Genomic DNA, 17,500 nt, shown 5'->3' on the forward strand with positions numbered 1-17,500 from the left:
CTTCCCAAAACTTAAGGATTCAATAGGAATGATGCTAGAGAAGTAGAGAGTATACGAAACGGTTAACATCAACTTATAGCTGTTCCTTGATGGGCTTCGTTAAATGTTTGCCATCCATGACCCAATTTCTCAGCGCTTTGCTTCGATTCTATCTTCAAAATGTCTAGACACTAAAGAACCATCGCTGATTCAAGAAACATCAAGTTTCCTGTCCCATATGAGTTAAAGGCTCCTCCGACGAGGATGATTGAGACGCTAATTTGGAAATTTGGAACACTTCTTGGCCCCGATTTTGGAACAGGCGCATTTGGTACGTGATATTCTTTTTGCATCACATTTTAATTCATCCATCTGGTCCAATAATGTACTTTGGCCATGAAATTTTATGTAATTCTTGAATCATTCGATCAGAGTTTATGCATTTTCCAGATACTTTATCATGTTTGTTATCCATATGTTGTTTCGCGAAAAACTGTTGGCTAAATTAGGTGCACTCAGTTTACTGTTGTCATTCATTTCTTAACTGAAAAAAAATATAAAAACCACACTAAAACTGCTAAAATATCTCATAAAAGATACATTAATAAATTAAAAGACTTACATTGCTGTTGAAGTTTGCTATTCATTATGTTTCTAACGTTTTTATCTCAAAGCCGATACTGTAAGCATCTTTTTTTGTTTGGCGCACGGTACATCCTTGGGATGATTTCATAAGCAATCAATGGACAGCAGCCACAATAGCACACAACACCGCTTGTCACAAAAATATCCCATTAATAATTGGTTATGAAAGCAATAAGAATTCCAAATAAAATAATCAATGCCACCATAATCACACCCTCAAGAGCACCACCCGCCGCCCACACCAAAGCAGCAGCAGCAACGGTGGCTTGTTGTATCACACCATACAACCCGCTTTCCGCAGCTGTCCGATTGCTGACTTTTCCGTGTGTGATTTCCGGCGGGCAAAGAAAGCCGGAAACTAGATCTATTCATTCATTTCCTCTTGCTCTCTCACGCTTCTCTCCAGCGATTCGTTGGACGAAGTTTACGGTAGCTGCTTGCAGCAGCGTGGCCACCACCGTCACCGCCGTTGCTGCTGGTGTGCTTCCAATGAACGTACGAACCGAAGACATTCCAGTTAAACATTCGATAATCCTTTTTGCCATTGACAATGGCTAATATTGGCTGCGGACGGACGAAGAACGTCCCTATTGGCTTTAGCGACGACTAAGGCACACGGGCCGTACCAAGCAATCTGAACCACCCGAACAGTGTTTGTGTTCCACCGTGCAGCTACTGCTACGGCTGCAACACATCACCAAAAGGTATGGGGCCGAAGGTAGGGAAGGGTTCGAGGTCGAATATCCTAGAACGACCAACATCAGCCCTAACCACGCCGCCGCGTAATCCGGAGCCAGTGCAAGGACAAAAGGCAAACGAAACCCCCGTTCGTTCGATAGTCATCACTCGGCTGGCTTGGGGAAGGGCGACGCACGGTGGCTATAGCTGCTACCAGGGGTATGGCTGAACGGGGGATGGGGGAAGTTGGTTCCTACCAAGCAGCGCCCGCACTATGCCGGAGTAATGCGACCACGTGAAGATAACAACGAACAAACTCAAAGCTGTCTCCGTTTTTCTCCTCTCCTAGGCGTTTTTGCGTCAATCCGGGGGCAGGCAGTCAGAACCCACAGTCCAGAACCCAGGCCAGGGTATCGTCCTTTCTGTTACTCCTTTATAAATCCATACGGAGACAGAAAGAGATGAGGAACAAGCAGCAAATCCACCGATGGCCTTCCGAACACAAACGTGACGTCGTGTTGCCTGGAACGGGAGAAAGAACGGAGGAGAGACCATCATAACGGCCAAATCAAACCAAAAAAAAAGGACACTCGCTACCACCCGGCATTATTGGTTCGCAGTCGCAGTCAACGGCGTCACATCGGTCTCGATTGGTTCGAGAAAACGAGTTGAGCAGCAATCGGTGGGGAGGGAGCGGGGACCGAAGCGCACATTGATTCAACTTTTTCAATAACTAATGGATTATGGTTATATTTTTTATTCAAAGACAGAAGGCAAGAAAGAGGAGCGGCGCAAACGCCACTTTGGAAAATCATATCGCGCGTAGAGCGATAACGAACGTGGAACGGACCTCCGGCACTCCTCCTCACCATCTACCTTTCTGCCTCACTAGCCGGCAAGCCAACGCCGGGACTAGGCACGTAAACTGTGCAGACCGCAACTGTTTTCACGTCGCACAACGTGCGTCGTGTGACCCCGCACCACTCTGTATCTCTTCTGGAATGTATGATTTGCGTCAGCAGTGGGCGCACGGAATCACAAATGGTTTCCCTCGCTCCGACAAACGCATTACTAACGGTTAAACGGTCCTTCAGAATGAAACAGCAGAGGAACATCTCGTATCGGTTTCGTACACCGGCACTGAAGGTCTGCGATGTACGATGAAGAAACAATCAGCAAGGAAGGAGCATCCTCCCCGGATTCGCACGTTCGGGGGCTTACACAATCGAATGGCATAGGGGGTGTACCCCGCATGACTGACGTTCTCCGATTGACCATTATCATGCACCCGGTCGGTCGGTCGGTTAGGTATGTACGTAAAGCCGGAATGCTCCCATCCCCGGAAAACCAACCCAGTGCACATCGGAGTCGAGTAGAGAACGGCGCGCATAACCACCCCGACAAGGTCACCAAGGTCTTTCCACTAACAAGAACCGTTACCATCTCCCATATGGTCGTACAGAGTGGACACAGTCGCTCGTTCGCGTTCTGTGCCGGCGAAATAAATCAGGAAACCATTCGAAGCACCGTCGACCACACGAGACGATCGAAGCAAACTCGGAGTGGAGAATCGAGCGAAAAGTCCAGTTCTAAAAGTTTCTTCGCCCCTTTTTGCACGAAACGAATGAAATAAAAAGTGTCCTCGATTGCACAACCCCTTGGGAACACCACACTGTCTTCAGTCGGATTCGCCGATCCCCCGATGGCCAACCTGGGACAAGGTTTCAAGGATGCACGCGGATTGACCGTGCATAAGGAAAATAATACATTTTTACCATCGTACTATTCTATTACAGTATTTATAGCGTGGAATGCGCTGTTCGAGTTTCCCGATTCATGTTCGTACCGCCAAAGTGCGGAACGATTGTGTCCACAAACTTTTCAAGCCAGCCCAGCAGTAATCTATCAGCGCACTCCAGTACTCAGCGATCGCTCGACACACAGAAAAGCCTCGGTTCGGCAGATATTGGGCGACATGGTCCGTAGTTGTGTGGCCGTAATCCGGATAACGGATAACATGACCAGCTCGCAGAGGATGGTCACAGTGGAACGATAACAACAACAAAAAAAATCGGTAATATCATCGTTGCGCGCGAATTCTCCGCAATGGCATGTGACTCCGGGATCCATGCCGGTTCATGCCATCCACTGAAACATCCGCCAATCGAAGCAGACACGATGCGATGATGATGGCTAGCGAAAATGTTTCGAAAATGGTGCAACCACTCGGATGAAGCCACGGAACAACAGGGAGCATCTACGCCAACATCACTCGATGTGTAGAGATCGCAACGGAACGCAGAATCTTCTAACGTCCACCAGTGCCTCGATGGCGGTCGGTGGGGCGGTGGAGTGCGGTACATATGGCATCCCGGCATCAGCATGGCAGCACAGCACATTGTTGTACGTGTGATATGACCTAAATTTTAGTGCGCTGTTTCATATTGTTTGAGGAACTAGTTAGCTTTATGGATCATGATAAAATGTTTGCCTTCGGATGGCTTTCACGTCTAGTCGGTGGACGACCATCGACCATCGGCCAGCTGCTGCTGACGTCACTATGTACTGGCAGCAGAAGAAGCCATCTCCGTCCGTCGTGGTCGTGCACGACACAGCAGATCCCCGGTCCGCGCCATCCAGAACGGCAGCGATAATCGGTAACCATTATCGATGATTTCCCGGGCGTTTTTACAGCCGTTTGCTGATTCGTTGTGTTTCCCCCCGGTTTATCATTACACTCTTGCACGGTATACAATCCGTTGCACCGTTGTGTGTGGAACATTCAATACCGGTTCGTTTGCGATAAGGTAACCCAAGGGTACATTTTAATCGGCGCGGTTTCTCGAGCGACCGTTTTGAGACCGGCGGAAACTAAATAGCCGCAATACATAGACATTTAGTTTCCATCGGGAACTATTCGGCCTTTGTGCCCAAACAGTTCCCGCCGGGCTCAAAATGTCCACCTCATATGTGTCTCAAATAGGTTCCATCGGGAACTATTCGGCCTTAGTGCCCAAACAGTTCCCGCCGGGCTCAAAATGTCCACCTCATATGTGTCTCAAATAGGTTCCATCGGGAACTATTCGGCCTTAGTGCCCAAACAGTTCCCGCCGGGCTCAAAATGTCCAGCTCGCAAAAAATATCACTTTGCGAGAACGAGAAAGCTAGAGTAAGAAAGAGTGAGAGATTCAATGCCGCAGTTGTGATCGAAAGTGGAAAAAATCACTTATTCATTGGTGAACAATTCATAGGTGAACACTTATTCGATGGCTGAACGACGCGTTTTGTTCAAGAAACATACGGGGACGTTTTATCGAAGATATAAAACTACTCTTGAGCGCATTCGAGATGGTAAGTATTTTTGTGTTGTGATAATTATGTTTTTAATGCTGATTCATTCTTCATTAATCTCTAATAGATGCAAACAGGGTTGTTAATGTGCCCGTTTCCTGCTTGAATGAGTCTCGTAAGTACCACATTTTTACCATTTGTTTACATTATTTTAAAATAGTTAACGTTATACTCTCTTTTGAATCTTCTGTATACTGTTCAGGTGTTGCTTATTATAATTCGGCTCATGGCTGTATGTGTTGTTCCGTTACGGGAGAATATTTCGAAGAAACCAGAACTGTGGTATTTCCCCCCTTCATAGGAACATTACGCACGGACATTAAACAATGTTGGAAAATAATAATATGAAAATTAATAAAAAAAAAAGTGCTCCAAAAGTACAAAACCCATGTAGTTTTGTTTTATTATTAAATATGTTATTTATTATAAAATATTTTCATAAAATGTGAAAACGATCCAAGCAGGCTATAAAATCTAAAAATAGAATAAAAACGCTCCAAGCCGGTTTTAAAACAGTGTCCAAATAGTGTCCGCCGGTCGCAATTTGTCCCACTACAGCGTCCAAATAGTTTCCGCCGGTCGCAATTTGTCCCACTACAGCGTCCAAATTGATGCCCATCGAGAGGGACAATCCGCGGATTGTGCTGCGGCCGAATAGGTGCTACGGACGCAAAAATATATGGAAAATTTGCTTGATATTTTGGGATTGGGCACCTCTTTGGGCATCAGACAATCCGCGGATTGGGCATCAATACGGTCTCTCTTTCCTCGTTGGGAAGGGTTTTCTCTTGCTTCAGTATCGACCAGGACCAGTATCGACCATCATATGAATCCGCGTGCAAGGACCCAGAACGGAAGAATCATACTCTCGACACATAAATGGGGTTTGCGCCAAACCTGGTAGCCATATCGTTGGGGTCTCGCTGAGGCTTCACGTGGTGATAGGCAAACATCGGAAAAGCCATTTGGCCAACATTTCAAACCACCGGGAACACTTAATTTGGCTCACCACGCGGCCAACCATATCATACGCATTGCGTGCGAGACGTTGATGCGCCTCCGATGCGTCGCACATTGTCGAAGCAAGAAAATCCGCCCGTAATGGGTAGGATTTCTTCTAATGCTGCCCCACGCCTTCTTAGCGCGGTTTGTTGTTCCTTCGTGTGAGGGAAGACGACCCCAACAGCTTAGTATGGCGCCAGACCATAGGCGAAAGAGGACCCTGGGTGGTGGTGTCTTAATGAAGTTTGTCCAAATATTGACCATCTCCGTCCGTCTTCGGTGTCGTGTCGATGGTAACAGTGCAGTGCGGTGGGCTTCGGCCACTTGGCAATCACCAGATTTGCACATGCCCTCCACCTCACCTCGCCTACTAGGATGCTCTTTCGTTCCGGAAGACGACAGAAACCCGTGTGTGTGCGTACGATGTGTGTGAGCGCATCCGAGATAAGGAGCACTAGTGGCATCACCGGATAGGGAGGGGGGTCCTGACGATCTGCCATCTCCGGACAATGAGTCGTTAAATTGACCAATCGAGTGACAATGATGAAGACCATCGTTTAGTTTCGTGGTTGTTTGACGGAAGCACCGCATCCCCTCTGTTGGCCATCATTTCGTTCCGTGGCAGTAATATTATCTTTCGCTCGCTTCCGTTCCTCCCTTTGGGAATTACGTAGGAATGTAAGCTGTTGTCTAATGCTGGGAACAGCGAGTGGTGAAAACATTACAAGCCATCTACGCGAACCAACAGCAACACACGCCATACCCTCTTGCATTTCCGTTTATCACCAATTATAACTATCCTTTTCACAATTTCATTTCCCATCGGCATCAGAAGCGGCAAGCAGATATTACAAGGCCTGTCCTAAAAGAAATAAAATTGAAATAACATTTGCAAAATTTTGTTTAACTTTGGAAACTGTTTTACCAAACATTGAAGGGTTCGAATTTCCACGGCACTCGTACCGGCCATTTTCTTTGCCATTTCCAAATTGTCGACAAGGCACTTCACCTTAACTTAAAATTGATCTTCAAATCACTTGCGGAACTTTTTCTGATCAATAGTTTGAAGAAAACTTTCTAGAAAACCGTCACAGACCAACACACTCATCGACGCTTGCTTGTATTGTACGATCGCGAGTTCTATGCTGTGGCGCAAGGAGGTGGGGCAGCTAATTTTTTAACGCGCCTTTGTTCCGTACTTCCTGGAAGCCATTTTGCGCCCTCTCTTGAAACCGCCACCGCGCACACTTTCACGTTCATTCTTGTGTCCGCCGCTGATCGCGAAAGGTTCTGCAAATCGAGCACGTTTTCTGCACGGAGTGTTTTATATCGTAAAACTATCTTACTCAAAGTGTGAAAATGCCTAAAGAAAAGAGAATTAAAACACGAAAACAGAAAATCGACATCGACAAGAAAAAGGATGAAAAACAGCCGGAAACGAATGGCGAAACGGTCGATCCCAAATCATCCGGTTCGGCCTCGATCGATGAACTCCGCAGGCACGTGAACCGCTACCACTGTTCCGAGGCGCAAGTGGCAAGTCTGCTGAAGCTGTTGGTTCCCTACATACCGGATTTGCAGAAGGAAAATCCGAAGGATTTCCGTAAGAACACCAAGGTTGTGAAAACCAAGAAGAGTGATGAGTAAGGTAAGTGATCGCGCGGTGCTTGTTAATTAGGATATTTTGTCTTCTTAACTTTGGAATCCTTCCAAATGCATTAATGAGTTTTTTTTCTCTCTTGGTGGTTGACCGGGAAAAGATCATCGCCGACGTGACGCATGCGCCGTACATCCGGAACCCAACAGGACAACGGATCATCAACCACAAGAAGCCATAACCTCAATCACCAGTTCGAAAGCAGCCGTTTGCCGGTTCTTCAAAAGCAACATCCAGTATCATACAACATACATTGTTACCATTCCCACCAGAGTTACGGTTATCTGTTGATGTCTCACTCTTCAATAAAGTTCAGCATGTCGTCAGAGTAATGCTTGATGTTACTATTTTCCCTTTCGGCACCCCGAAAGAAACGTTGGTAGCAGCGTGTCTTAAAGGTTTAACGGAACGCAAAAGAAAAACAGGTTAGATCGATTGGTATTCTATTACTTTATCTCTCAAGACATGGTTCAAAATCGGATTGTTTAGTTACAAACGTTACATCTTATGCTAGCCACGACCCGCCCGCCGCTTCGTCGGCACCCGGTCCCGCTTCATCCGGAACATCCACGGCACCCACAGTGGACACATTCCACGACTCGTCCTTCTTCCAGCTTCGATTTAGGGACTCGGCAGATGCAGTTCGTACCAAAGTTCGTATCCCTCGTCTGTATACACCGAAGACAGCACAGATTCTCGTACCCGGACTTTTTCCATTTCGCTATCAGGTTGCTGTCCGCGATCTTTTCCTTCAGACAGTAATCGTACAGCTCCCGGCTGATGGCTTTCCGGCGGTAGAACAGGTCGTAGATGTAGCGCGACTTCTGATGGTGGATCTTGAATATTGGCCACAGTGATTCCGTAATTCGTTTTCCTTCGTGTGGTTCCGTCTCGGCTGGAATTAGGGACACAACACGGTTAGCCTACCCGAGATAAACGCGGGAATGTAGAAACTTTACCTTCACGCATCTTTTGCTCCAACTCTTCCAATGTAGGCTCAATGAGTTCCCATCCTTCTGGCGGTCGTTTGCGGCTCCTTCTTACCTTGGGCATTTTATTTAACGCGAATAAAAACGAATAAAACTGTGAAATGCAGGAGGACGCGCGATGTGCAGGTTTTCAAGGCAAGCCGTAAACAAGTTGCTTGAATCAATGATTGCTGCGCTTTCTTTTCTATCACTGTTGCTAAATTTCTCACTATGCTGCTCACGACTTTTGCGGTTCTGTCCACGACGACATATGTGTGTGTGTGTGGTGGCGGGTGCAAGTGTTTTCAAAAAGTGTGCTCCGTTCCGCGTGCTCTGAAAAACTCAATGTCATAGTGGCCAAAATGACCGATAAAACACAAAAGAAATCCGCGACCGTCGTCGACCTTACCGAGGGCGATGATGCGACCGTCTGTTCGGAAATGCGGTCACCAACAACGATGAGTAACGGCAGCACGGTTCAAGAGTATTGCGAGGTAAGTGCGCAGTTCGTTCACTCTGTCCGCATGTGGGTCGTCCGGCCGCCGGCGCAGCTGAGAGACGGCCACGAATAAACATACACTCTTTCTGTTGTGTGTTGCTCAATTTACCACACTTTGTAGGCAGGACAAAAGGTTCTGATGGAGGGGATGCAGGCGTGCAATGCAATGCCGTCGGGCAAGTCGCGCGATCTCTACTCGTCCCACTCGAAGTTTATCGAAATCATGGACAGTCACGCCGATAACGTGCTGGGTATAATATCGGGCATACTGCAAATGCAGGGAATCAAAGGACACATTGAGTTGTAAGTAAACGGACGCGAAAATTGGCTGCTCCTGCGTCGTCACATAGTAAGCTTACGGAATGGATCGCTATTTTCGTCATTTCTTTCGCAGACGAGATCCGGAAGAGCAGCTGGAAATGCTGCAAGAGTTCAACGACAACATGCTAGAACGGATACACAGCAATCTGGATGAGATGGCGGGTGTGAAGAAAAAGGTGCCCACGGTGTTGGTGGAGCACGAAGTGCAAATAGCTCCCGAACCACGGTATCGTTTGAGTGGCGCTTGGAATCAGCAAAACAGCAGCAGCAGCACTTCGTCGCCGCTCAAAGCAACCCTCATCACCGGTACGAACATAGCTCGGCCACAGGTCAACTTTAAAACCCCGATCGACAACTCGATCGTGAACCCATTCGTGCCTCGCATTCGAGACAAACCGAACTCGCTGAAACCATTGGCCGTACTGCCGGAGTATGACGACGGCGGAAACATCGTAAGCTATCTGCATCCGTACGAGTTCGAACTGGATCGATTCCAACCGGCGAAGGACGTGTTCGTGACGGTTACACCCCAGGAACCGCTGCCACTCGACACTACCGAGCTGGTGTTTATCGATCGTGAATCGCAACTGTCGGCTTTACTGAGCGACCTAAAGGCTGCCCCACAAATCGCGATTGATCTGGAGCATCATTCCTATCGCACGTTTCAAGGTTTTACCTGCTTAATGCAGCTGTCTACACGCAAGAAGGATTACATCGTCGATACGCTAGCGTTGCGCGATGAGCTGCACGTGCTGAATGAAGTGTTTACTGACCCGCGGAAGCTGAAGGTACTGCACGGTGCGATCAGTGACATCGAATGGCTGCAGCGCGACCTTGGCCTCTATCTGGTGAACATGTTCGACACTGGCGAAGCAGCACGCGTCTTGCAGTTCTCTCGTATCGGGCTTCAGTTTCTGTTGAAGCACTACTGCAACATTGAAACGGATAAAGCTTACCAGCTAGCCGATTGGCGAATGCGCCCACTGCCGCCTGCCTTCATCGAGTACGCCCGTAAGGATACGCACTACCTCCTGTACATCTACGATCGCATACGGAACGATCTGCTCGAGAAGGGTGGCGATAGTTTGCTGCAAACCGTGTACGACAAGTCGACCTTTCTGTGCAAGCAGCGCTATCAGAAACCGATCGTGAATGAGGATAGCATCATGAATATTTACCGTCGCTCGCGGTATGTCTTCGATCATCGGCAGATGTACGCGCTGCGCGAGATACTGTACTGGCGCGACAAGATTGCGCGCCAAGAAGACGAATCGCCGGGTTATGTACTGCCCCAGCACATGGCCCTTGATATTGCGTCCAAGTTGCCACGTGAAATGCAGGGCATCCTGGCATGCTGTACGCCCGTGCCATCTCTCGTAAGACAGAATCTTCACGCATTGCATCAGATCATGCAAAAGGCCCGGGAACTACCGGCTGTGGCCACGAGCCAGTCGGTAACGATTGAACAGCGGGCAGACAATCGGTACAAAATGCAAACCATGTACGACATCAGTAATCCACTGATCTGTCCCCATGACGACGCCGGTTACCAGGCACACGGTACGGAGGGAGCGAACCTGCCAACTCTACTCGGTGATTTAGCTAGCAGTTTCAATCGTTATGCGTCGGTTGGTGGCGCACCGGCTACTGTGCATCTCATGAAACGTACTCCAGATATGGCAGTACTGGAAGCAGCCAAAATTGTAAGTATCCCGGACAGTGGTATCGACAGAATGTACGGTGTTTCGTGATTTATTTAAACAAATTGTTCCATTTTGCAGCGACCACTAACTTCTAACGGTCACATAGGGCTGAGCAAGAACGATATTGGCGAGGAACGATATACTAAATTGATTGCCCTACGCTACAACAAGACGGTAAGTAAAACACCCTTACGACAACAAGCGATGTATTTTTAACCATTTACGTCACATGCACCCTTGTAGCCGATGAATGCGCAGCCGATAAAACTAGAGCTGGATGAAAGTCTCAGCTACGAACAGAAACGATTTAATACACCGTACGAACGTTATCTGGAAACGTGCCGTCTGCGCCGTCTCAAGGAGCTTAAAGAACAGGAAGAAAATCGTAAAAGGTTCCCACTGGCCGCGTCCAAGCTTCCCGTACAACAGGTGGCGGTTGTAGAATCGGGTCATAGTGAAATCAACACACAAAGCAACGAACCAGAGGCAGCGGCAGCAGCAAGCCCACCAAAGGAAGCCGCGATACCGAGCAAATTGGCCAAAAAGATGAGAAAGTTGGCGGCCGCAAAGGAACGGGCAAAGATGACGCAGAAGCAGCTTAAGCGACGCGAGGACACAAAAGAGCGCCAAGCGGCAGCAAAGGCTGAGAAGTATTGCTTTAACGGGACCACTCAAATGACTCCCGAACCGAAGCAAAAGATGCCCAGAACGTCGTTCCCTCTTGCGATCGACGTCAGCAGCGGTGGCAACAACGGATCGGACGGGGTGGGGGTGGTGGTAAAGGAAGAAGCAGCCGCACCAAGCCAACCGCCTCGCATGGAACCGTTCCAAGATCCATTGAAGGTTCCAAAGAACGATCACGACGATGAGGAAATCTGGGGTCGGAAAAAGCCGAAAAACAAAAAGGCAAGGCAGCGTATGCGACAGGAAGCATGGGCGGCCAAACAAGGAATCATGGTGCCGAGTAGTTCTGGGGTTGGCACGAGCCAATCTTCCAATAAGCCCGTACCGATCAATTACAGCAATGTTGATTACACTCGTTTCAAGGGTGGCTCGATACCATTGGCACCGGCACGCAAAGGCAAACGGGGATTCGCAGGAGGATTTTCGCTTAACGTTATGCAGCCAGACGGTACCGCAAGCATCGCCGAGGTACCACGGAACCTACATCCCAATAGCCGGATGGCGAAAGGAATTAAGCGCACGCAAAATCTGTTCAATATGAGCAGTACCAATCCGAAGCGGAAGTAGAGGCGTATCGTAGCGGAAGGGCAACGAAGATGAATAAAATTTAATTTGCATTATTCATGTTTTCATAGTTCTTGTTTTGGATTTGTGGAAGTGTACAGTAGGTAAATTTTGCGACTCAACTCAGGCCCTATCTTTCGTGCAGTTGTGGCAATCGGACCACCGGCTCGGCGAATCGCGATCGAAGCGAGAAGGTTCGGTGCATGCTGTTCACCGGCAACGCGAAATGCTTCCATCAGTGCGTTTAATGTCGGATAGACACTGAGGATGGCTTCGGCGATCTCGAGGGTTACGGATGGTATCTTTATGAGCTGCGCTTGGAACAATTGCTGCAAACCTGCCAATCCTTCAACTCGCACGCATCCCTTTTTCTCATTGCCAAAGTATTGTCCCTGGTCAGCGCCACCGTACCGCTCTTCCTGTTGCTGTTTGTAGGGTCGTTCGGCGATGCTTCGCGCCAGTTGAGCCACGAATGTTCCCACCTGTTCATCCGTTTCCAGCAGCTGATGCGATATGTCCTCGTAGAGTTGGAGTTCGGTGAGCGCTTGCTCAGTCTGCCGGCGGCCAACGCATCCACGGTGTTCCCGGCAGTAGCTTACCAAACCAAAGACCAGCAAACTCAACCGTCTGTCCAGTTTGTCTCCAAATGGTCCGGCCTCCAGGAGTCCTTGCTTTACTGATCGAATGATGGCCAGAAGCTGGTGGTTTTGTACGTAGGTAACGAAGTTTGCGCCATCGAGCAGCAGTACGGCGTACGGTTCGTCTACACGTGTGTCCGATACGGTGCCGGTGACGGTTACTTTGGTCGGAACGGTGCGATAGAAGGTAACGGTCGATGGGCTCGATTGCTGGTGCAGCTCATACTTGCAGCCCAGTTCGGTGAGCTTCGGCAGCACCTGGGCACCGTGCGGTTCTCGCAGGAAAGCCGGATCAATGACGACATGCAGGAAACGATTACAGTGTCCCGGTTTCTGGTTTCGCTGGTCTTCGATGTACGCTAACCGTTTCAGTCGATCCGGATTCGATTGAGTGGACATCGTATCATCGGACAAACAAATATATTACTTGGGTTTACGACAGTACTAGCATTGGTAAGGTAATATTTAAGGTAAGGCACAGATTCACAATTCCTCGAAGTTCCGTTTCGCGCCTTATTCAATTTTTGTTTGTAAACAAATGGAGCGCCAGCTTTCGGTGTGTTCCGGAACCAACCGGGACCGAGATTAGCTGCCTTTGAATTCTTGGAATTCAGTAAATCAGAAAAAAAATTATATGAGTAATTAAAATCAGTCTCAATATGGAACAGTTCTGCAAATATGGAAGGACTTCCCGTGTGCTCTTTCTGCGGCGTCATGGCAAATAGTAAGCTGTGACCTGATTGCGTTGTTCATGCTTTTTTACCCGCAAATAACAGAATGCCAGTAACTTTGGAAGTTTTTTAAAGTTTTGGATCAAATATTAAGTATCTTGTGAACAAATTGATGTGCAAGTGCTTCGTTTTGTACATTTAAGTATTGTTCTGATTTTTTTAAAAATCAAGTAACCATTTCTTTACAACACCGCTTTAGCAAAGGCCACGTGTTTGTATAATGAAAATTGGGAAGATTTTACTACTAAATCATCTGGGTATAAAAAGAAGTGCAGTGGTTTCAACCTCGTTCTTCTCAGTTGCATAACAATTTACAAATGCTTTTCTCTACCTTTGCAACGAATTTAAAATGGTTTATTGTTTTCATCATGATCTCGCAAAACCTTTCATCAAAAAGAATTTGAGAGAACAAACTAAAACGTGTTTCAAGTGTAAATGACCTTGCACAGGTTTTTTTTCATTCATTCAGACGACAATGCACCACGAGATTTGTGGGTACACGAAACGAGAAGAATGTAATCAAAACAAAAACTCCCAATCTGAGCGACATAGAAGAAAAGAAGCAGAGAGAACGGAAAAGAAGCTGCTATAGCGCCTGTTATCACTGAGGGGCCGGGATTATTCTCTCTCGTATGCGCACGCAGGAGAGAGAGAGAGAGAGAGAGAGAGAGAGAGAGAAAGAGAGAGAGAAAGAGAGCGAGAGAGAGCGCGAGGAAAATCAACGCATTTTCTAATGCTAAAATGGCGCCGTCGCGGTCGTCGTCGTCGTGGTGGTAGGGTCAACTTCCTCGAGGATTTCCCATAGTTCACGAGCGCGGAGCGCGGACCGATAATTTCAGAGAATTGTCGACCATGGCCGTGTGAGGAGGGTCGTCGTCGTCGTCGTCCGGTACACACGCACGCCAGAAGCGCCGCCAACACACAAGTGGGAGAGCTCCAGCGGAGGAGTCGTCGCGTCGCTTTAAAGGTTTGAACCTTAGTAGTGTGTGGTGTGTGATTGTGCAATAAATGCAAATGCTGCGATGGTGACGCCGTGTGTGGTCCCAGGGCGGTAGCAGCCGTCTCGCGATGTGCGCTCGTGCAATTGCATCTTGTTGCTTGGTGATCTGTGGGAGGGCCCGTGTCTAGGGAGTAGTTGGTAGAGACCCCCTTCAGTAGTAGGCCTCGCCATCGTCGTCGTCGTCGCGCGTGGTGATGTGCGGCTCCATGACGTGCTCGGTGTGCTCTAACCTCATTCCGTATTGACGCCGCACAGTGTGTGTGTGTATGTGTGTTTGTGTATGTGTGCGCCGTGAGGGCCTCCCCGCGCGGCCAAACCCCATAATCCCGAAGTCATCGAACGCGATGGACCAGGCACACTATACTATTGGGGTCGAAAACGTTTCGTGATCGATAAAATGAAGCACCCAAATCGGTGCTGGCGGGGTGTGTCCGCCACACTGCCACCCCGGTCAGGGGGGTGGGGAGGGAGGGAAGGTTGTGCAAACAAAGGGAAGCGACGGCAGCATGCACATTGGTGACATTTCGTAATCGTAATCGTCGTGGTGTGTCTCTCTCGTCGCAGTAGTAGTTAGGGTTCTTCGGATGTGTTCGCCGAGGGGTCGCGTTTTGAGCCAGTGCCATCGCACTAACTCGACGACGACGACGACAACGACGATCCGACTCACCGAAGGGGGCGTAAAGCATTTACATCAGCAGCCATTCCACCCACCAACCCACCAACCCACCCATCGTTCACCGCCCCCTTCGACCACGGGATGCGATGATGCGGTTTGTTTGGAAGAGGAGCGGAACGAAGAAGGGCCACCATCCTCTCCTCCTTGCGGCGGACAACGCGTGCTCTCGTTGTGTGTGTGTGCAGGGTTCTAGGTGTATGTGTGCACGCGCAAAGGAGGAGGTTCCTATGATTCAGCCCACTACCGAGTGCGGTTGCCCCCGGCGGCGGCAGTAGAGGGTGTCATCGCTGCAAATACGACGGGACGAACGGAGGGGACGGACCACGTTTTCGGGTGTACCAGGAGGTGCTAGAGGGGGAGGTTGGCAGGCGCATGAGATTAACAGATCTCACCTTCTCGCTCTCTCGCTCTCTCTCGGGCTCGCAATTCTCGGGGTCGTCGCGCGCAGTAATCGTAGTAGCAGTAGCAGCAGAAGTAGAAAAAGAAGGGAAACAGAACACAACAGCAGCAAGTGTATGTGCGTGTGTATGTGTGCAGTATTGCTGAGAGGATGAGCTCGATGGGACGACGGCTACGCTTAGTGGCACCGGAGGGATGTTGAACCTTTGACCCCAGGGAGAGTCCACTGCGCGAGGACGACGACGACGACGACGACGACGAGTGACGAGCGACGCGATGGCGCAAAACCCCCCGGGGGGTGACGGTGGATTGCCTCTTTGTGCAGCGGATTACCCGAGTTTGTGTGTGTGTGTGTGTGTGTGTGTGTGTGTGTGTGCGCTTGAGTCCCTATCTCATTCGCGTCGTCCCCTATTTGGGTCTTCTTTACCCTCACTCCCCCACCAACATCAGCCCTCCACTCCACTTCGCTAGTAGAGGTGCTTGGCGGGGCGCGCAGTCGAACTGATGGCAGGACGACAAACATGTCGTCTCAATTTACACCACTGGTGACTTATTGATTTCTGTTCCGTCTGTCCGTTCGTTCGTTCGTTTGTGCGCCACCCGAGACCCCCACCGTCCTTGGACCTCCTTGGTGTGGCAGTGTGCGATTTGGGGTGGTGCGTTTCGGACTTGCCAACCCCTTTTGCACGTGTGTTAGGTGTGTAGTGTGTTAATTGGCAGATCGTGCACTCGTAGGTCCCCCTCCATGGCAACGTCGATGATGATAATGATGATGCCGATGATGGCGACGATGATGCAGAGATGGTTATGATAATTTGAGTGTTACCATTTTCCCCCCGTTTCCGTGTTTTTTTTTTCATCCCTTCCAAACGTGTAGGTGTCTCTCGCAGTGTGTGTACTATGCTGGGACACGCTGGACACTAGAGACCCACCACCAGTCCGGTTCCAGTCAACTCCCGTACCGGGATATCTGCAGCAGCAGAGGCAATCCTAGTAGTGGTCGATAGAGTGCAACGTGCATATGCAGCAGGCGGCAAACCCATCATAGGCAACCATGAGTAGTAATGCTGCAGCGGGGTTAACGCAGCAGTTCTGCGTTCGATGGAACAGCCATCTAGGCAGTCTGGGAGCGGCCTTTCCACAGGTATGTATTTGCTTCTGTCGTCAGTGTATTTGCGGGTCTGTGAAGAGGCGGAGGTCCCTTAATTAAATGCGCACTCCATCGCTGCTATCAATCACATTCGCTTGGTAACCAGGAGGCGACCCCAAACGAATAACGTAAAACACCCCCTCCGGGGTCCCGACCGCCTACTAGGGATGCTGCGACGCCATCGTATCAACGGGTGTCGTTTTCAGCGAGGGTCGATTGGGCGGGATATACACACACAGTAAGGTTGTATGTGCGCAGTTACATCGCGGCTATCCGAGCAGCAACCCTCCTCTGGCGGCACTCGTTGAAGGAGGGTTGCCTGGCATGTTTTCCTGACGATGATTCCCTCAAAGAAGAAGGGTCCTAACCCTCCCAGCCGCCCACCTCCTCCTGTGTTACGTGTACACTTGGGTGGCTTCTTCTACGTTCGCCCAATATTTGTCTTTGTGTTTGGATGATTCTCTTTCGCTCTCTCTCGTTTGTCTCTTTGATGATTGGTGCGTCGTGTGGTTGTTGTCGACGACGCAGTGGTTGCTATCACCATCATCATCATCATCATCGGGTCGTGTCTCACTACTCATCACGCGGCAGTGAGAAGCTGTACGTATATATCCGAGAGACGCGCACGTTGGGTTGTCAATGGTAACAACATCGACCTCGGCCCCCTTCCTCACACCCGACGATATAGTGGGGCGTATTGTATTGTACGCACGCAGCATCATGTTTTGGCCTTGTTGCGTGCTTCTGGTGCGGTCCAGTGCGTGGCTCATCTTCGTTTTCGTTTTTGTTTTAGGTTTTTTACTTGTCCACAACACATGTTACGCAGACGAAAACGGCATATAGTAGGCTGCGAAA

General features: G+C 49.2%; 4 protein-coding genes across 6 annotated transcripts in view; 2 read left to right on the forward strand and 2 right to left on the reverse strand.

The window, feature by feature from the left end:
• Window positions 1-7,750: 7,750 nt before the first annotated feature.
• Window positions 7,751-8,502, reverse strand: LOC125949444 (protein BUD31 homolog). The gene is made up of 2 exons (XM_049676451.1): window positions 8,272-8,502; window positions 7,751-8,207 (listed from the first exon to the last, which is right to left on the reverse strand). The coding sequence occupies exons 1-2, from the start codon at window positions 8,363-8,365 to the stop codon at window positions 7,867-7,869; spliced, it is 435 nt and encodes a 144-aa protein (XP_049532408.1). The 5' UTR covers window positions 8,366-8,502; the 3' UTR covers window positions 7,751-7,866.
• Window positions 8,503-8,593: 91 nt separating this feature from the next.
• Window positions 8,594-12,105, forward strand: LOC125949259 (exosome component 10). The gene is made up of 5 exons (XM_049676143.1): window positions 8,594-8,774; window positions 8,901-9,082; window positions 9,174-10,803; window positions 10,882-10,977; window positions 11,047-12,105. The coding sequence occupies exons 1-5, from the start codon at window positions 8,643-8,645 to the stop codon at window positions 12,052-12,054; spliced, it is 3,048 nt and encodes a 1,015-aa protein (XP_049532100.1). The 5' UTR covers window positions 8,594-8,642; the 3' UTR covers window positions 12,055-12,105.
• Window positions 12,106-12,116: 11 nt separating this feature from the next.
• Window positions 12,117-13,169, reverse strand: LOC125949375 (crossover junction endonuclease EME1). The gene has a single exon (XM_049676345.1). The coding sequence runs from the start codon at window positions 13,086-13,088 to the stop codon at window positions 12,117-12,119; it is 972 nt and encodes a 323-aa protein (XP_049532302.1). The 5' UTR covers window positions 13,089-13,169.
• Window positions 13,170-14,248: 1,079 nt separating this feature from the next.
• Window positions 14,249-17,500, forward strand: part of LOC125949270 (protein jim lovell-like) — a 10,134-nt gene continuing 6,882 nt past the window's right edge. Inside the window, exons 1-2 of one of the 3 annotated variants that reach the window (XM_049676168.1) lie at window positions 14,249-14,387; window positions 16,373-16,639. In XM_049676168.1, coding sequence (XP_049532125.1) covers window positions 16,550-16,639 — 90 coding nt within the window. In that variant the 5' untranslated portion in view covers window positions 14,249-14,387; window positions 16,373-16,549. Of the gene's footprint in view, window positions 14,388-14,659; window positions 14,677-15,448; window positions 16,193-16,372; window positions 16,640-17,500 lie in introns of those variants that run through there. The other 2 variants (XM_049676170.1, XM_049676169.1) reach the window with 2 other exon arrangements.

This window comes from Anopheles darlingi, chromosome 2 (assembly GCF_943734745.1).
Source record: "Anopheles darlingi chromosome 2, idAnoDarlMG_H_01, whole genome shotgun sequence".
NCBI lineage: Eukaryota > Metazoa > Arthropoda > Insecta > Diptera > Culicidae > Anopheles > Anopheles darlingi.